This window comes from Dermacentor andersoni, chromosome 3 (assembly GCF_023375885.2).
Source record: "Dermacentor andersoni chromosome 3, qqDerAnde1_hic_scaffold, whole genome shotgun sequence".
Classification (NCBI taxonomy): domain Eukaryota; kingdom Metazoa; phylum Arthropoda; class Arachnida; order Ixodida; family Ixodidae; genus Dermacentor; species Dermacentor andersoni.
The window spans coordinates 100,434,846-100,453,644 of record NC_092816.1 but is presented as its reverse complement, the minus strand read 5'-3'; the positions used below and the strand labels follow the sequence as shown (position 1 = coordinate 100,453,644).

General features: G+C 48.0%; 1 protein-coding gene across 2 annotated transcripts; it reads right to left on the bottom strand.

Moving 5' to 3' along the window:
- Nucleotides 1-957: 957 nt before the first annotated feature.
- On the bottom strand, nt 958-5,229 carry LOC129380154 (uncharacterized). 2 transcript variants are annotated; one of them, XM_072286741.1, is made up of 4 exons: nt 4,459-5,229; nt 1,495-2,675; nt 1,172-1,464; nt 958-1,083 (listed from the first exon to the last, which is right to left on the bottom strand). In XM_072286741.1, coding segments are annotated over exons 1-4 (1,479 nt in total). In that variant the 5' UTR covers nt 4,462-5,229; the 3' UTR covers nt 958-1,081. The 2 variants fall into 2 exon arrangements, with proteins under 2 accessions (XP_072142842.1, XP_054931976.1); XM_055076001.2 differs by having other exon boundaries at nt 1,172-2,675; nt 4,459-5,228.
- Nucleotides 5,230-18,799: the final 13,570 nt, after the last annotated feature.

Below are 18,799 nucleotides of genomic sequence, written 5' to 3'. Positions count from 1 at the left end.
CATTTGGGTGCACTATGGTTTGTCTCGGTCAGACTAAATCAGAATACACGTCGTCTATTTCGCTGCCTAGCTCAAAGCGTAAAAAATGTGCGAACGGAGCCACAATTCCATCTGTTGCTACAGCAGTGAAACATGGCGGATGCCTCCTTTCATTGTAGAAATACTCCTTGTCTCCCTAGTGAGTGCTGCATGGCTATTAGGAATAGAACGCTAAATAACGCATACACCGGCAGCACTTCTCTATTCTCCCTCATCTGTGCATGTTTCATCCTTCTGGAGCTTGTTTCACCAGTAGCCGCTAATTTAACCTTGGCAGTGTGGGACGGCGCCACGGCTAAATTGAAACAAATTCTGCTCGTTCTGGCAGGCACTAGACTAATCGTCCGCGTACAGGCAAGTAACGCACTTGAACGCTGTGTAAAAAACGCGTCCACTACGAAATATGACTGTAACGACTGAGAGATTTTAGCCAGAACAGGCATGCATACCTCCGGTTCGGTCTGTATTTTCGTCAAGATATTGTACCAGTACTTTACAAACCGCCGCCGAGCTAGGGACAGCAGTGTGCAGGTGCGAGCTAGTGGTTCCTGTTGCCTCGTTATGAAGTTAAAGCCTCTCATAGAATGTTCAATATTATGTTATTCAAGTCTTTATTTTCCTTTTTAAGAGTTCGTGCAAGCATGCCTCGGAAACTATTAAACATGAAATAGAGGAACAAAGTAATCGCAACGCTTCCTGTCCATGTCAGTGAAGGTGCGGGTCAACATATAAACGTAACCAGCGAGGCCGTCATACTGCGAGTTCTATTCTTAGCCAAGTGCACCGCCTGGAAAGGAATGGCGAAAGGCCATAGTTTGAGCAATGAAGCCAAATGCGTCGCTAACATGTCGATGTAGCGCCCAGAATCTTATCGTTCAGTATTCCAAGCGGATAGTAATCACTATGAGTTCAACGAGCTTTTTTGTACAACAGGAAACATTTATTTTGCAACAGTATTTAACAATATGGACAACTGAGCTTAAGCTCAATAAACTTTCTTTTTCCTCTTCAGCGTACCATGTCTTCTGATTCACAGAATGATTTCTGTAAGGAGAAAAGAGTACACATGACACATTAGTATTGGAACAAAGTGTGAATTTTAGAATTTCAGCGTATTCTATATTGTACTTACACTTCTTCCTGCGGAGGAGGGTGTTGTAGTCGAAGGGAGTGCCAAGGCCGTAGCCGTAGTTCAGGCCGTAGACACCGAAGCCGTGGCCGAGGCCGTAGTGGCCAGCGCCATAGCCGAGGCTTCCAACACCGTAGCCGTAGACTGGGGCCGCCTGGTAGGCAGCGAAGGCTGGGGCAGCATGGGAGACAGTGGCCACAGCTGGGGCGTGGTGGACGGTGGTGGTGGCAACAGCGGGGGCGGCGTGAACGGTAGCGACAGCTGGGGCAGCGGCGTAGCTGGCGACAGGGGCAGCGGCGTAGGTGGCTACTGGGGCAGCGTGAGCGACTGTGGCCACAGCTGGGGCAGACTGGTAGGTGGTCACGTGGGACACAGCTGGAGCGGCAGCGACGGTGGCAACAGCTGGGGCCGACTGGAAGACCTTAGTGACAGCTGGGGCAGACTGGTAGGTGACGTGGGACACGGCTGGGGCAGCAGCGACGACTGGGGCGCTCTGGTAAACCTTAGTCACAGCTGGGGCAGCCTGGTAGGTCACGCGGGAGACAGCTGGAGCAGCGTAGGTAGCGACAGCTGGCGCAGACTGGTAGGTGGTGACAGCTGGAGCAGACTGGTAGGTGGTGACGTGGGACACAGCTGGGGCAGCAGCGACGACTGGGGCACTCTGGTAAACCTTAGTCACAGCTGGGGCGGCCTGGTAGGTCACGCGGGAGACAGCTGGGGCAGCGTAGGTAGCGACAGCTGGGGCAGCAGCCACGACTGGGGCGCTCTGGTAAACCTTAGTTACAGCTGGGGCAGCCTGGTAGGTCACGCGGGAGACAGCTGGAGCAGCGTAGGTAGCGACAGCTGGGGCAGACTGGTAGGTGGTGACAGCTGGAGCAGACTGGTAGGTGGTGACGCGGGAGACAGCTGGGGCAGCAGCGACGACTGGGGCGCTCTGGTAAACCTTAGTCACAGCTGGGGCGGCCTGGTAGGTCACACGGGAGACAGCTGGAGCAGACTGGTAGGTGGTGACGCGGGACACGGCTGGAGCAGCGGCGTAGGTAGCGACCGCTGGAGCAGCGTGGTAAGTGGTAGAAACTGCTGGGGCAGCGGCCACAACTGGAGCGGACTGATAGGTGGTGACGCGGGACACAGCTGGAGCTGCAGCGACGGTGGCGACTGGGGCAGCGGCGTAGGTAGCGACCGCTGGAGCAGCGTGAACAGCGGTCACAGCTGGAGCAGCATGGTAAGTGGAGACGGTGCGAGAAACAGCTGGAGCAGCTACGGCGTAGCTGGCGGCTGGTCCGTAGGCAAGGCCGTGGCCGACACCGAAGCCGGTGAGGCCGGAGTAGCCAATTCCGTGACTAAGACCATAGCTAGTGAGACCAACACCACTGCCGAGGCCAACACCACTGCCAAGGGCAACACCACTGCCGAGGCCGACACCACTGCCGAGGCTGTAGCCACTACCGTGAAGGAATCCAGCAAGTGCGCTGGAGGCCAGGGCAAGGATGACGCAAACACGGAACTGTAACAATAATTTAGACTATATAAGAATATACACATTTGAATACCGTCGAGACAATTTCATTGGTCTCACACGTTTTTTCTTTTGTAAACGACAATTCCTTGTTACGCTGAAGCATTTAGAAACTGCGGGTGATACCTTGGATGCGCATGAAGTCCTAGCGGAACATTTGAGTTGACTGACACAGGGAACGTTTCTTTAACCCTCATGTGAACTAAGCTTTGGCCTAGTTGTGGCTTCCTGTTTTTCATGATAAGTGGTGGATATTTGGACCTGGGGAGCAGTCGTCTCATAATTTACGGATTGAACTGCTGGGAGATGCAGACCAAGCCATAAGTGAAAGAAGTTTGTTGCGTGAAGAAGTCTGTCGAGTTCTCTCAAATTATGTAAACTAAGTCCGAAGTGCACCTTTGCTATGGAGTGCCCAATGAGGTCAATTTTACCTGGGTAATGGAGTTTGTAAAACGCATGGTTTTCACATGTCTATGGCCTTTGCTTCTATGAACGCCGTCTTTTGTAATAAAAACGGAAATATCTACAAGTTTATATGGAAGTATGGCTAAATTCGGAGCGCGAACTACTGGTACAGAAGCTAAGGAACAATAAAAGACAAGTTGTCGTATCCGCGTCGGAGAAAAGATTGCTCGAAGTATTAGAGAAGCAGGGAGGGCAAAAGGGCCCACACGAAGCTAGTGGGACTGATAAGAAAATGCTGGCCGTCATCCCATATGCCCACTGCCTGTCACATAGGTTGAAAAAGTTAGGGTCACGCTATGACGTGAAAGATGTTTACTCTGCGAAGAATAGGCTCGCCACCATTTGTTGAGCCGTGCACATGCGTAGTGAAAGCTCGAGTAGCCGCACTACAAATGGAAACAATAGGTCGGTAAGTAGTCTTAATCATGTAAACAATTTCGTTTCATGCTAAACTTCAGTGTCGCATTCTGTGCCTTTCTCGTGTGTTAAAAGATATGTGGGCCAAACTGGCCGATGTCTTAACACTAGGCTGAAATGACATTCCAATTCCACAAAAGGGATTGCTCACGCACGCCATGCAATGCACGTAAGAGTCTGAAACTCCCAAGATAAATGCACACCGAAGTTCTATAAAACTACGGTCCTTTATAGGCACAAAAATTGAACAACAAGGGAAGTTGTAGAGGCGAATGAAATAAATAAAAAGTGGGCAGGGTGTGTCAGTGTTGCGTTTATAGCTCTTCTTGACACTGAAATATCTTTTCTAGATACGACCTGATGCGTGTAAATCTTTTTGGCAAGCTAACATCGGTAAATATTCTATTTTGTTTTATTGTTTTTATGCCGTTTGATGAAGCGTGATGACATGCAACATGTCGAGATGAACATGTGTTTTCTGGCACTTATGCTCAGATCCTGAAGTGAAGGCTCAAGTGACAGTAACTAGCAACCTGAACCCAAGCAGTGGCACAGACAGTGATTATCGCAAGCTGAACACCCATACCCTCGAAGGAGTACCCTTCGTATATAGAGCCAAATACATAGTCTACAAAACACATAAAAATGACATAGCTGGTGGTACGTCAAGTCCTCCGCTTTGGCGCGGGCGGTTCAAATCGAGAAGCAGCGGCGGTACCTTCGACGGCAATTTCCTAGGCAGACATTGATGTATTGGCATACAGAAAACGATGATATACTTCTATGCGAATGCTCTGTCGATCTAGCTCAAGTTAGTACTTTCCTGTAGTGCCCCTTTAAACACTTTCGACCCACCCTAGGTTAGACGCTCGATGCACAGTGCGCTTACCATGGTTGTGGCAGTGGTACCGTTGGCTAACCAAGGACTGCTGAAGTTGTCTCGCCTCCGACTCCCTTATATACGCGTCACGATAAGTGTGAAAGCGATGGGGAAAGGATACTGAGTCAGTGAGGGAGAGAATGCAAAAAAAGGCGACACCTGCAGGCTCACCATCGCTCGTACCTTGGTGCACGCACGTAGAAACACAGATCCGGTTGAGAACGCGCTTAACGTTATTTTCTGCAGGAAGAATGCGGATCGTCTCTTTTTTCTTGTTTTCTCGCTTTTCAGTTTTTTATCTTAAGCTATGCTTCCTTCTAATGCCCCCCTTTTGGAGCACTTGCCCCTGCCTCGTCGAGGCTGGGCTATATTTTTTTTTTTTTTTGCCCCCTGTAGGCAAAGGCGATGAGGCAACAAGCCCACTGGGAAAGACGGAGTGCGGTAGTTGGCGTCTTACACGGCGATGGCGTGAGGGGGACAGAGATATGGCCGGTCGCATTACGGGAGTGACTTGTATGGTGCAAGCGTGCGTGGCCCCGCAAGCGTCATTGATCTTGAGGAAAGTGAAAGAGTGCGCCTGCTGCCTTCAATAATGGGTATCGGTGATTCAATTTTTTTCTTATTCTAGAATTTAAATGAGTACGTGTCCTGTTCGCCCGTTACTGAAAGAAACATACTATCAGTAAATCCTACACGAGAACTCGTTACATGACTTTCAGCGCTCTATGACATGGACAACCCATAACCAAAGCCTGTGCATCACTCGAGGAATTCTATTATAATGCGCCAGTGGTGTTAGCACAATGTGATGCTCAGAAAGAGGCTGCCTGCCGAAGAGCGAATTCTTTTGTCTGCTCTCTACAGGGTACCTAAAATTTACAGTGACCGCAATACTAATAAAAACGCGACGCTGGTTACGCAAAATCGGCCTGCACAGGCGGTATATAAACTTTTGTGGACTCATGTTTCCGAACAATTAGATTTATTAAAAGTATAGACTAAAAAGGTCCTCATTGCCTTTTTGTTTGCACTGTTGTGGTTTATGTGTATTTTAAAAAGAAATCAAGATGACCACATTTGAAAATAAGTTCAATTTGCCCGCCATGGTGCCGTAGTTGGCGTTGGTGTTGCGCCCCATACGTAATATGGCTGTGGCGATACATTTTTGGCGATACATTACGTTTTGGGCGATATGCTAAAACTCCCGTCGTGTCTTGGCTTCACGGTAAAAAGCCCCAGGTGGTCAAAATAATCTGAAGTCCCCATAAGTAAAGACGTTCTAATTATGTCCTGGATTTGGCACATGAAACCCCAAATTTTAAATTTTGATGAAGTTCTTTTTGTTGCATTTGACGCGAGTCATTATGTTCCGATATAGCCATGCTCAACTTTGCCCCTCTGTCAGGTAATTGCGGATTCAGGCGCATACATCTCGGTGCAACGTCAAGCCGTGACATAACTAGAATGTGAAGGGAAATCTAAAAAATATGCATTTGCTTGTTCTTGCTAGCCTATAGCAAATACATAGCTGTTATTAGTTACGCCAATCTTCAAAACGATGTACATACATGATAATCTGCGCGACAATAAGGACTTAATGTGTGAAGCTCCGTGCCCCTGAATGCGAAATTGGCTGAATGAGAGTCAAAACTGAAGTGAAATACCCCGGAACAGAAGTGCTTCAGAAGAAATCGAACAAAATGAAACTGTCTTCAAATACGATTCTACTAAAGTTTCAAGCTTAAATATATGCCATTGATGCTCATTTACTTGACTGGCCACTCTAGCTTCGGACGAGCATTTTACCGTCAAAGCACACAAAACGGCGGCGCAAGCACATTTACCGTAACTAGAATGATCTTTTTAGTACACCGGCTCATCATTTAACTTTCAAGCCCCTGCATATCGGCTTGACCAAGCTATTCATAATGTGTGAGTACCATTTATTGCGCAGGGGAGCAGCTCTATGTACGCTTGAGAGAACTGAAGCCAATAATAACAATATCCTATGTTACTACAAGGAATACGTTCGATGATAGCATAAGTAATATGATTGATTATTCAATATATTTTAACATGTCATTTACTATAAGTACTTGGCATAATCACCTTGCGCTAGTGTAGTAGTCTTGAACCAGTTGCACAATTTGTACTATTCAGTAAATAAGTTATGGCAAATGTATATAACCGCTTGGAATCACTGAAATTTATGGCACTTAGAAAGTTGACAAGTTGGGGTTTGCGATGCCTGTATACCTTTACGTGGAGTTCAATAATGGAAAATGAACAGGACAAACTGAGGATTTACAGTCTTCTAATTATTACTGCAAGTGCAGGTCATTCCACGAAGATCAATACGTGATTTTAGGTGTTCAATAAGATCGTAGTGCTTCCTTCTTATTAAATGGCATCTTCAAGAGCCTTTCTTTTGTGAAACGTTTTTTTAGAATGTGTTCATTGCTGCGGCGTAGGGAAAAATGTGGAAGAAGTACACCTGAGCAGTGGAACACAAATTTCTCCAGAGCAAAGCACGTTCCGATTTAACGCTGATATTAACCAACCTTTGTTGTGAATCTTGCTGCGATACTAAAAACTGTGGCGCAAACTAAACAATGGAAAGTTTCAAAGCATTTTTATTTTAAGTGCTTTTATTCTTCTGCAATAATTGAAAAAAGAAACATCAGTTCAAGCAACACATCATGCAGAAACGGAGTTAAATAATACATGACGATGACGCCCATATCCACCGAGCACGCACGTTTCTTTCCATTGCTTTATATAAAGGCGCGAGCATTAATCGTATCATTTCATGTAGAATGGCCCGTTGCTGTCTCCGACCAACAAAATGAAGTTTCTATATGATGGTCTACAGGTGTACGCATTCACAAGGCTGAAAGAAAGAAAGAGGTCCATGTAATATAAGGAGTTGGTCAGCGTAAAGTATACGGATTTGCCGTTGTTATTGCGGTCGTAGTTGTTGTGTGGCACAGTCTACGTGAGTGCTGCTAAGCGCCTGATGACTTCTCACCCTGCTACATGGGCGAATTACCGTATAATCGTATCATCGAATAGGCTTCTTCCAAACTCAGAACGCGAATGACATGTACGCGTGTAAAGAAAGGCGCCTTAGTTAACTGGGCCGCACAAGAGCCGCCAAAAGCGCCCCCTCGCGCGGAACAATAAGGAGGTCGGTTCGAGCGGAATGGGAAGCATGCAAGGAGATCGGCGTCAGCGGAAGAGTAGAGGGTGTGGTTGCAGTCACGCGCTAATGCGAGATGCACCCGTGACATTCTCGGCCCGTACTGTCGCTCACTATGGTATGAGTTACGCACTCTCGCTCACAGTCGCCACACACGCCATGAAGGACGTCAAAAAGCGAGCGTTTTACACTTTCACCCCTAAGCGAAAAATGTTCTCTGTACGCTACGTTGACGATTGTTTTACAGGGAAGCTATAACTCCACCTCCCAATGGGTCTGTCGTGTCCGTGGACAGAAACTCTGGAGGCTCGCGCCGCATGCGCCGTCTGGTTCCTTGCAGCACCATCAGATGGCGCTCCCTTCCGCGCATCCGCGGCGCCGGCATGCGGGGGTAAGAAAAAATAAACAGAAAGCTCGCCTTCGTGCATAGCGTTCGCCGCAATTGATTCGCGGTAAAGATTGTGGTTACCTGAGGCACAGTTGCCGGGAAGCGGCAATGTGAATAATTTCAAGCACGAGAATAATATCAGGCTTTGTGTGAGTAATTTCAAGCTGCATCGCGCTCGGTAATCGTCCTAGTTGTCGTTTACAGCTTCGCTGTCCAGCCTCCTTCAAAGCGTGGATTGGAGACGCATTTTTTGCTTGGTGAAGTCATCCGAGGTGGACAACTTGATCTCGCACTTGAACTCCATATAGAGCCGGCTATACAGTTTCCACTTGAAGGCAGAAATGGTTGTTCTCTCTCTTTCGTAAATGTTCTCGTGAAAAGAGAGTAACTGAACCTCGTCCTCTTACGCTTTCGGAAAACCGACACACACATAACGATATCTTCAGTTTAATTTTAGTCACCCCACCTGGTACAAGCTTTCTCTATTACGAAGCCTCGTCAAGAGAGTCGAAAGAATTTACACTTCCCCGGACCTCCAGAAGGAAGAAAAGAACATAGTAATCCGTGACCTTGGTAGGACTGGCTATACAAAGGCGCTTATTCACTGCGCACTCCGCCGACGGAATGACAATGAACGGAAGAGGGCGATTGCCGAACCACTCTGGGAACGGCGCCGTATCTTTTTACCTTAAGTTAGAGGGGTCAGCGATACATTAGTCCATCTGCTGCGAGGGGCAGGGGTTGACGTCACTCACAAGGCTCTGTCTACGGTCAGTATCTTTCTCCGTCCTCTAGAAGACCGCGTTCCTCTCGAAAAGGCGTCGAACATTGTGTGCGAAATGGCGTGCACCGAATGCCCCACGCACGTCATCTATTGGCGGGACTAAATACTTCGCGGAAAAAAATTCTTCAGTACAAGAATTTCATCACGTAAACAGAGAAGGTAGTACTGTGGAAAAACTTTGCGAACTTTTTGATAACTAGATTAACCCTTACGGCGCTGTCGTCTTGGAGAGAGAAAGCAACCACCAGTGGCGGCTCCATTTGGAAACCTGGCACATCCAGAAGACACCGGGTAACATCAATCTTTCGTCGGTAACACTCCCGCCGTTTACTGTCAAAGTCTATGAAAAGCGTCCGCGTGCCGGTCAGAGCACTAAAAAGGCATATAAACATTGCTACGCCTAACGGCATCTCACGCCTGAAGACCGAGTCAGTAAGGTTCCGAAACGTGAGGTTCTTTTTAAATAAGTTTTGATTGTAATTTTCCTTCTCATTAATTAGGCTGTTCCAACCCAGAAATATATCTGCTGAATGTGTACCTTTGATTCAACTGTCACTTGTTTATGAGCCTTGTCGCCGGACGGAGCGCCGTATTCACAAAAGTGAGGCAAGAGATATGCACGGCGGCCCGGTTTCACTGCAGCTGTTTGGGCAGGCGCACGCTTCTTATGAAAGCCTTGAGAAAACGCGAATGTTTTTATGACCACTTACTTGGCTGCGACCGATTGGTGCTTTTTCGTGCAATCGCCATCGGCTGTCAATTACTGTGTTCAGGGAATTCAAGCGACCTGGCCTACAGCTTCACGTAGAATCCGAGTTTTCTTGGCGCCTGACGGGCAGCTTTCCCTCAGTCTCCCATATTGCAAACGACAGGGGCTGTTGTCAAGGCCAAGACTCGGTGTAAAACCGAGGGAAAAGTGAGATGACCTGTGTCAGTGAACCTATCTCGTTGCGCATTGTAGATTGTGTCATTGTTTTGCCGATAAGATGGTAATCGTCACAGTGACTTACACCGATTTACTTTCATTTCCTTCGTTAATTTTTTTTTCTTCGCGCAATCGCTTGATAGTACTCTTAGACCAAGCTTGCACTGTATTTCAAACCAATTCTTTATTTGAATCAACATACCCGGTTTTCAGTGGCACCTCGAACAGCGGCGGCGCTCGAACCAATAGCGACAGACGAACAGAAAAAAAAATGAAAAAGAAACATCGCTAAACTGTCTCTCGTGCGACTTTGTTGCACCAAGTTCGTTCAGAAAAACTCAAGTAGCACACTACAGTGGCCCACACGGAGCAGTCAACTGTGATTTTGTAGCCTCAAGATGCCTTTAGTGCCTCTTAAACAGCGGGAAGATATAATACAAATTTTTAAAAGAGGTTATGCGCCGCGCAATATTGATCTCGTGACAGGCCGCTTGAAAATGGTCAACCAGATTATCGAGGCTTACCGAGACGAAGAACGTATAAGCGATGCGCGGCACCGCAGACGATCCCGATCAACAATGAACGACCAACACCTTTGTATCGATGGCTGCCGCCGGCGACAAACCATTTCAAAGTGCAAAGGACGTTCGAGGTGCTCTTGGCCTGGACAACTTGAGCGACAGCACGGTACTACGAAGGCTTAGAGAAGCAAGACTGGGAAATCACATCGCCGCACAGAAACCTCTGCTCACCGCAGCCAACAAAGCAGCTCGCCTGAGGCTCGCTACTGAACACCGCAGCTGGAGCGAGAGCGAGTGAAGCATGTGGTTTTCTGTGATGAGTCCACGTTCTCGAGCCGCTGGGACCAACGAAAGAGAGTGTGGCGGACCAAAAACACACTTTAGTCCGCAGAATATCCAGGAGGTGGCCACCAGCGGACTTTGAACGTCTGTGAACGTCTCGGGGGCGATTTCCCACGAAGGCCTGGGCCCTGGTGAGAATTGATGGGAGGTTCACCAGTGCTGCGTATTGCACTCTGCTCGAGCACCAGATCCCCTATGTGTTGAACTGGCTGCACCCAGATGGGTGTTATTTTTTCCAGCAGGACTTGACTCCCGTTCACACATCGAAGGACATGGCGCGCCTTTTGGAAGAGCGAGGGGAAATGCAACTTCAGTGGTACGCGAAGGGTGCCGACATGAACATTATAAAGCATGTTTGGGGCCGTATGAAAGTCAACCTGTCGAAGAGGTCCCTAGAATTCGCGAACTCCGAGCCACTATGGGAAGCAACAGAACATGAATGGAAGCGCCTTCAGCATGATACCGCATTCAGCGAGGCTCTCCACGCGTCTCTGCCCCAAAGATGGAGGCCGTCGTTCAAGTCGGCGGTGACATGACGCGTTATTAGGCCACCAACGAACAAAACAAACGGCCATCGTAAGCTGGGATGACGCTGTTGCCTTATTTAATTTGCTTCAATATCTTTTTAATATTGGGCAAGCGCCAATAAACTGATTTTGAACTCACCCTTACAACCCATTCTTTCTCGATTTACAAGCTTTACCATAAATCGATATCGAAGTAAGGAACAGTGCTACCTTTTGTAACGATCCGGCGCAAAAACGTTACCAGTGACGCAATAGCTAGCAGTGTTAGCACTGTCTGCTGGCGATGCGAAGTTCCGCACTTTGCAGACGGGCGAGGGGAGTGGGAACAGTTGTTAGAACAGCGTTCCGCTTTCCACTTTGTTTCCAACGGCGGCCGCTGCGCGTCACCCATAGCTGGGTCTGAGGGTGTTTTCTACGCGTCCCTGCGTTTCCTTTCATATTGCTCATCACAGTACCTCAAGCATCCTTAGCTAATAGGGCCCTAGTTGACGAAACGCTCACTTCGGGACTAAAAAATGTCTAGCGCCTCCACTGGGGAACGATCTCTTGTGCCTGCGGCAATATGCAGCTGGAATCTCGACGACTACTTGCTGATATCTGGTCATTTGTGCAGGGCTTCCTGCGTCATGGAGAATTTACGAGTGGTGTTATCTCCACATGTTTTTCGGAGCCCACATTTGTCGATGTAAGGCATAACCAATATGGGTAATCCAGTTTTGTTTTCAATTTGGCAGCGGAAGCCCGCATGAAAACTTGGGTCTCTTGCACATGGTATCTCATTTAGTGTTTTTAGAGGTCTAGTATTATAGGCATTTTATCTTTCACGCTGCAAACTGTGATTTATGGTTTTCTTCATGCGTCATAGTACACAAGTCCTTGAGCACCATTCTTTAGAGATCTGAAGTTTCTTCGGTAGCCATTTATTTAGCAATTTCTGAAAGCTAGTCAAACAGCACCTATTGTTCCCTAAATTGCTTGTTTACAACAAGTCTCTAAAGTTGCTGATTTGGTATTTGCACAGTTCCATTAATGGCAATTTTCATCTTGAGTTTGAAACTGAGCCGTTCTTCCTTATTGTTAGGTTCCTTTTAGTGCTAGTGAGTACCAGCAAAGTAACTCACCATACTGAAAGTGACACGTCATCCTACTGACTATTCGATGTTGGATTACATATCAGATACATATTACTCGTATTCCATTCGTATTCTACAAATTGATATTCGTCCACTTCTAATAATAGGAATAACATAGGTTGTAAGTCTAATTTCGAGTGAATGGGTGCTTGTGAAATTGCGAGTGAATTCGCGTAAACTTGGACCCTACAACGTAAAACTATTCCAATATGTTTCGATTCCATTCTCGCAAGTGAAATCTACGTAAACGCCAACGCAAGCATCGGGTATGCAGCAAGCACATACACGAGGAAGATTTGCGCTGCGGCGTCGGGAGTGCGATGTTCGGTGAGCAGCAGAAAACGCGCACAGAGACGCTCGCCCGCTGCCCGGCTAATGTCATGAAGCTTTATTCGGTCTATGAACTTCTTGATGCTAGATTTTGGCAAGTTCACTGGAAAGGAAAGGGGGCGGTAAGAAGCATATTAATATAAGGCATGGCGCAAGGTTATGTTCGTGCTATGAATTAATGCACTGGATTGCGAAAAAGAAGCAGTGGGAAATGGTACGGTGAGAAGACCGATAAACATACTGTGCGACGCGACTTAAGAAATAATAACGAAACGTCCAAGAATTTACAAGAAAAAAAAATTGGAGGACGCTTAATTTTCGCCTTCAAAAGTTGAATGCGATAGCGTTATCCCAACCCGTTCCCACCACCTACTCATTCGCTCGGCATGCTCTTGAGTCACACAAAGACATAGTTTTCATATACAACACTTCTAAGTCCACAGTCAACTTTTTTCGAATTCTTTGTTCCAGGAGTCCGGACAGGCCGCCATTGGAATATGAACCTGGCAACGTTTAACGCTAGAACGTTATCTAGTGAGGCGAGTCTAGCAGTACTATTGGAGGAATTAGAGGGCAGTAAATTGGATATAATAGGGCTCAGTGAAGTTAGGAGGCCAAAAGAAGCATATGCAGTGCTAAAAAGCGGGCACGTCCTGTGCTACCGGTGCTTAGCGGAGAGACGAGAACTAGGAGACGGATTCCTGATTAATAAGAATATAGCTGGTAACATACAGGAATTCTATAGCATTAAGGAGAGGGTTGCAGGCCTTGTTGTGAAACTTAATAAGAGGTACAAAATGAAGGTTGTACAAGTTTACGCCCCTACATGCAGTCATGATGACCAGGAAGTCGAAAGCTTCTATGAAGACGTGGAATCGGCGATGGGTAAAGTAAAAACAAAATACACTGTACTAATGGGCGACTTGAATGCCAAGGTAGGCAAGAAGCAGACTGGAGACAAAGCAGTGGGAGTATCTGGCCTAGGCACTAGGAATAGCAGGGGAGAGTTGTTAGTAAAGTTTGCGGAACAGAATAATATGCGGATAATAAATACCTTCTTCCGCAAGCGGGATAGCCGAAAGTGGACATGGAGGAGCCCGAACGGCGAGACTAGAAAGGAAATAGACTTCATACTCTGCGCTAATCCTGGCATCATACAAGATGTGGACGTGCTCAGCAAGGTGCGCTGCAGTTACCATAGGTTGGTAAGAACTCGAATTAGCCCAGACCTGAGGAGGGAACGGAAGACACTGGTACATAAGAAGCCGATCAATGAGTTAGCGGTAAGAGGGAAAATAGAGGAATTCCAGATCAAGCTACAGAGCAGGTATTCGGCTTTAACTCAGGAAGAGGACCTTAGTGTTAAAACAATGAACGACAATCCTGTGGGCATCATTAAGGAGTGTGAAATAGAAGTCGGTGGTAACTCCGTTAGACAGGATACCAGTAAGCTATCGCAGGAGACGAAAGATCTGATCAAGAAACGCCAATGTATGGACGACTCTAACCCTACAGCTACAATAGAACTGGCAGAACTTTCGAAGTTAATCAACAAGTGTAAGACAGCTGACATAAGGAAGTACAATATGGATAGAATTGAACATGCTCTCAGGAACGGAGGAAGCCTAAAAGCAGTGAAGAAGAAAGTAGGAATTGGCAAGAATCAGATGTATGTGTTAAGAGACAAAGCCAGCAATATCATTACTAATATGTATGAGATAGTTCAAGTGGCTGAGGAATTCTATAGAGATTTATACAGTACCAGTGGCACCCACGACGATAATGGAAGAGAGAATAGTCTAGAGTAATTCAAAATCCCTCATGTAAAGCCGGAAGAAGTAAAGAAAGCCTTGGGAGCTATGCAAAGGGGGAAGGCAGCTGGGGAGGATCAGGTAACAGCAGATTTGTTGAAGGATGGTGGGCAGATTGTTCTAGAGAAACTGGCCACCCTGTATACGCAATGCCTCATGACTTCGAGCGTACCGGAAAGTTGGAAAAACGCTAACATAATCCTAATCCATAAGAAAGGGGACGCCAAAGACTTCAAAAATTGTAGACCGATCAGCTTACTGTCCGTTGCCTACAAAATGTTTACTAAGGTAATTCCAAATAGAATCAGGAACACCTTACTTCCGTCAACCAAAGAACCAGGCATGATTCCGTAAAGGCTACTCAACAATGGACCATATTCACACTATCAATCAGGTGATAGAAAAATGTGCGGAATATAACCAAGCTTTGTATATAGATTTCATTGATTACGAGAAAGCGTTTGATTCAGTCGAAACTTCAGCAGTCATAGAGGCATTGCGGAATCAGGGTGTAGACGAGCCGTATGTAAAAATACTGAAAGATATCTACAGCGGCTCCACAGCCGCCGTAGTCCTCCATAAAGAAAGCAACAAAATCCCAATAAAGAAAGGCGTCAGGCAGGGAGATACGATCTCTCGTGTTTACAGGAGGTATTCAGAGACCTGGATTGGGAAGAATTGGGGATAATAGTTATTAGACAGTTTTAGTATAGCGTACGCTAAAAAATAGCGGGTCGTCACTGCGCATGCGCTGAACGCTAAACGAAATAGCGGGTATAGCGGGCGTACGCAACGCAAACGAGTTTGCGTTAGCGTCCTTGCGTGGTTTGCGGAGTTTGTGGGAAACATGGCGGCGGTCCCGGCTGCCCGCTGCGAATTGAATTTGGCGTTGCTTTTGTAAAATGCACTTCGTTCGTAGCAAATGACTGTGCAAACGGTTTTCGCTTAGCCGCTTCGACGACAGAGTATTATCGATAACCTCGTGGTGTTTTCGAGATCGCTTCTCGTTTCGAACGAGTCAAAACCTAACGAAAGAAACGTTCGAGATGTCAGCGCCACCTATCGCTACAAGCTCGAAATAGCCGCAACGACGGCATATGGCCTCTGAGATCCGAAGATATCGCGGACACACTAAAATTGTAGAAAACGTGCGCTGCTTAGCGTACGGTATTGTCACGTGGTAGTGACGTTGAATAACACAGTAGCAATACTGTGAACGACAAAACTAACTTTTATTGGGCGAACCTGTGCCCACAAAACAGGCTACACTTATAGCACAACGATAGCGGCGAAAACGGTCGGCGATCGTCGAAAATCTGATCAGCGGGTCAAGCGCGTCCGCTTTTAAAGAACAGTCGTCGAATGTTCCAGACTAATCGTTTGGACCCGCGTGCCTTCCACAAAGTTCTACACCATTCGTGTCAGGTGATGAAATCAGATAACATAAGGTTCGGCGACAACAGACAGCGGATAGAAGCATCGATAACTTTCCAGAAACTTCGGATGCATGCAGGCGCGTCCCACGCTGTGCGATTACATTTGTTAGGCGGCGAAACGTGGTTGCCCGATAAAGATAAGTACACGCGTCAATACCCCCCTCTTAAAAAGCATCGTCCCGATGCTACAAATATAAGAGAGTGAAACACCAAAGGACACTTATTAAACATAAGTAACAAAAGAACGAAAAGAAACAAAGTCGCGAAGCCCCAAAGTTCACTAACGCTGGTAATACGGCTTGAGTCGCACAACGTGGACTATTTCAGGTCGTGAGTGGCGCCGCTGTGATAGCGAAATGCCGTCTGGCACGACCTCATAGTCCAGTGCGCCAATACGTCGGATGATCTTGTACGGTCCGAAATAGCGACGCAAAAGCTTCGCGCTCAGTCCTCGTCGGCGTATAGGGGTCCAAACCCAAACGCGGTCACCGGGCTGGTACTCGACGAAGCGTCGTCGGAGGTTGTAGTGTCGGCTGTCGGTCCTCTGTTGGTTCTTGATCCGTAGGCGGGCGAGCTGTCGGGCTTCTTCGACGCGCTGGAGATAGCTAGCGACGTCAACATTCTCTTCGTCAGTGACGTGCGGCAGCATGGCGTCGAGCGTCGTCGTCGGGTTCCTGCCGTAAACCAACTTGAACGGCGTGATCTGTGTTGTTTCTTGCACCGCCGTGTTGTAAGCGAATGTTACGTACGGCAGGACGGCATCCCAGGTCTTGTGTTCGACGTCGACGTACATTGCTAGCATGTCGGCGAGGGTCTTATTCAGCCGCTCCGTAAGACCATTCGTCTGTGGGTGGTAGGCAGTGGTCCTCCTGTGCCTTGTCTGACTGTATTGCAGAATGGCCTGGGTGAGCTCCGCTGTAAAGGCCGTTCCTCTGTCGGTGATGAGGACTTCTGGGGCGCCATGTCGCAATAGGATGTTTTCGACAAAGAATTTCGCCACTTCGGCGGCGCTACCTTTCGGCAGTGCTTTAGTTTCAGCGAAGCGGGTGAGGTAGTCCGTCGCCACGACGATCCACTTATTTCCCGTTGTTGACGTCGGAAAGGTTCCCAACAAGTCCATAACGATCTGCTGGAATGGTCGGCAAGGACGCTCGAATGGCTGTAGTAATCCGGCTGGCCTTGTCGGTGGTGTCTTGCGTCGCTGACAGTCTCGGCATGTTCTGACATAACGGGCGACGTCGGCGGTCAGGCGCGGCCAATAATACCTTTCCTGTATCCTCGATAGTGTCCGGGAAAATCCGAGGTGTCCAGCGGTCGGATCGTCATGTAGGGTGTGCAATACTTCTGGACGCAGTCCTGACGGGACAACAAGAAGGTAGTTGGCTCGCATTGGTGAGAAGTTCTTCTGTACGAGTAGGTTGTTTCGAAGCGAGAACGAAGATAATCCTCGCTTAAATGGCCTAGGGACAACGTCGGTGTGCCCTTCCAAATACTCGATGAGGTTTTTCAACTCCGGGTCTGCTCGCTGCTGTTCAGCGAAGTCTTCTGCGCTTAAAATGCCAAAGAAGGCGTCGCCATCTTCGTCATCTTGCGGCGGCGAGTCAAGGGGGGCGCGTGATAGGCAATCGGCATCAGAGCGTTTTCGTCCCGACTTATAGGTTACAGTGATATCACATTCTTGCTCTCTTAGGCTCCACCACGCCAGCCGTCCTGAAGGATCCTTTAAATTCGCGAGCCAACACAAAGCGTGATGGTCGCTGACGACCTTGAATGGCCTGCCATATAGGTACGGGCGAAATTTCGCTGTAGCCCAAATGATGGCGAGGCATTCCTTTTCGGTTGTAGAATAATTGCCTTCCGCTTTTGACAACGACCGGCTAGCGTAAGCTATCTATGTTCATGACCATCTTTTCTCTGGACTAGCACGGCACCGAGGCCTAGGCTACTGGCGTCAGTGTGGATTTCGGTATCGGCGTGCTTGTCGAAGTGCGCAAGTACGGGCGGCAACTGCATGCGTCGTTTGAGTTCTTGAAATGCGTCGGCCTGCGGCGTCTCCCACTTGAACTCGACGTCACATTTAGTTAGCTGTGTCAGCGGCTCAGCGATACGACAAAAGTCCTTGACAAATCGCCTGTAGTAGGCACACTTGCCAAGAAATCTACGCACTGCCTTCTTGTCGATGGGCTGCGGGAACTTTGCGATGGCAGCTGTCTTCTGCGGGTCGGGGCGGACTCCAGATTTGCTGATGACGTGGCCTAGGAACAGAAGCTCATCGTAAGCGAAGCGGCACTTTTCTGTCTTCAGAGTGAGCCCTGCTGACTTGATGGCCTCTAGTACTGTCGTAAGCCGCCTAAGGTGATCGTCGAAATTTGCGGCGAAGACGACGACGTCATCCAAGTAAACAAGACAGGTCTGCCACTTCAATCCTGCTAACACCGTGTCCATGGCGCGCTGGAACGTTGCAGGCGCCGAGCAGAGTCCGAATGGCATGACCTTGAACTCGTAGAGGCCATCTGGCGTGATGAAGGCGGTCTTCTCGCGATCTCTCTCGTCGACTTCTATTTGCCAGTAGCCAGACTTGAGATCCATTGACGAGAAGTATTTTGCGTTGCAGAGCCGATCTAATGCGTCGTCTATCCGTGGTAGGGGGTATACATCCTTCTTTGTGATTTTGTTCAGTCGACGATAATCGACGCAGAAAAGTAAGGTGCCGTCCTTTTTCTTCACCAAGACAACAGGGGATGCCCACGGGCTTTTCGACGGCTGGATGATGTCGTCGCGCAGCATTTCGTCGACTTGTTGTCTTATAGCTTCACGTTTTCCCGGCGAAACTCGGTAAGGGCTCTGGCGGAGTGGTCGAGCGCATTCCTCGGTTATTATGCGATGCTTGGCGACTGGTGTTTGTCGATTCCTCGATGACGTCGAAAAGCAGCCTTTGTATCGTCGGAGCAGAC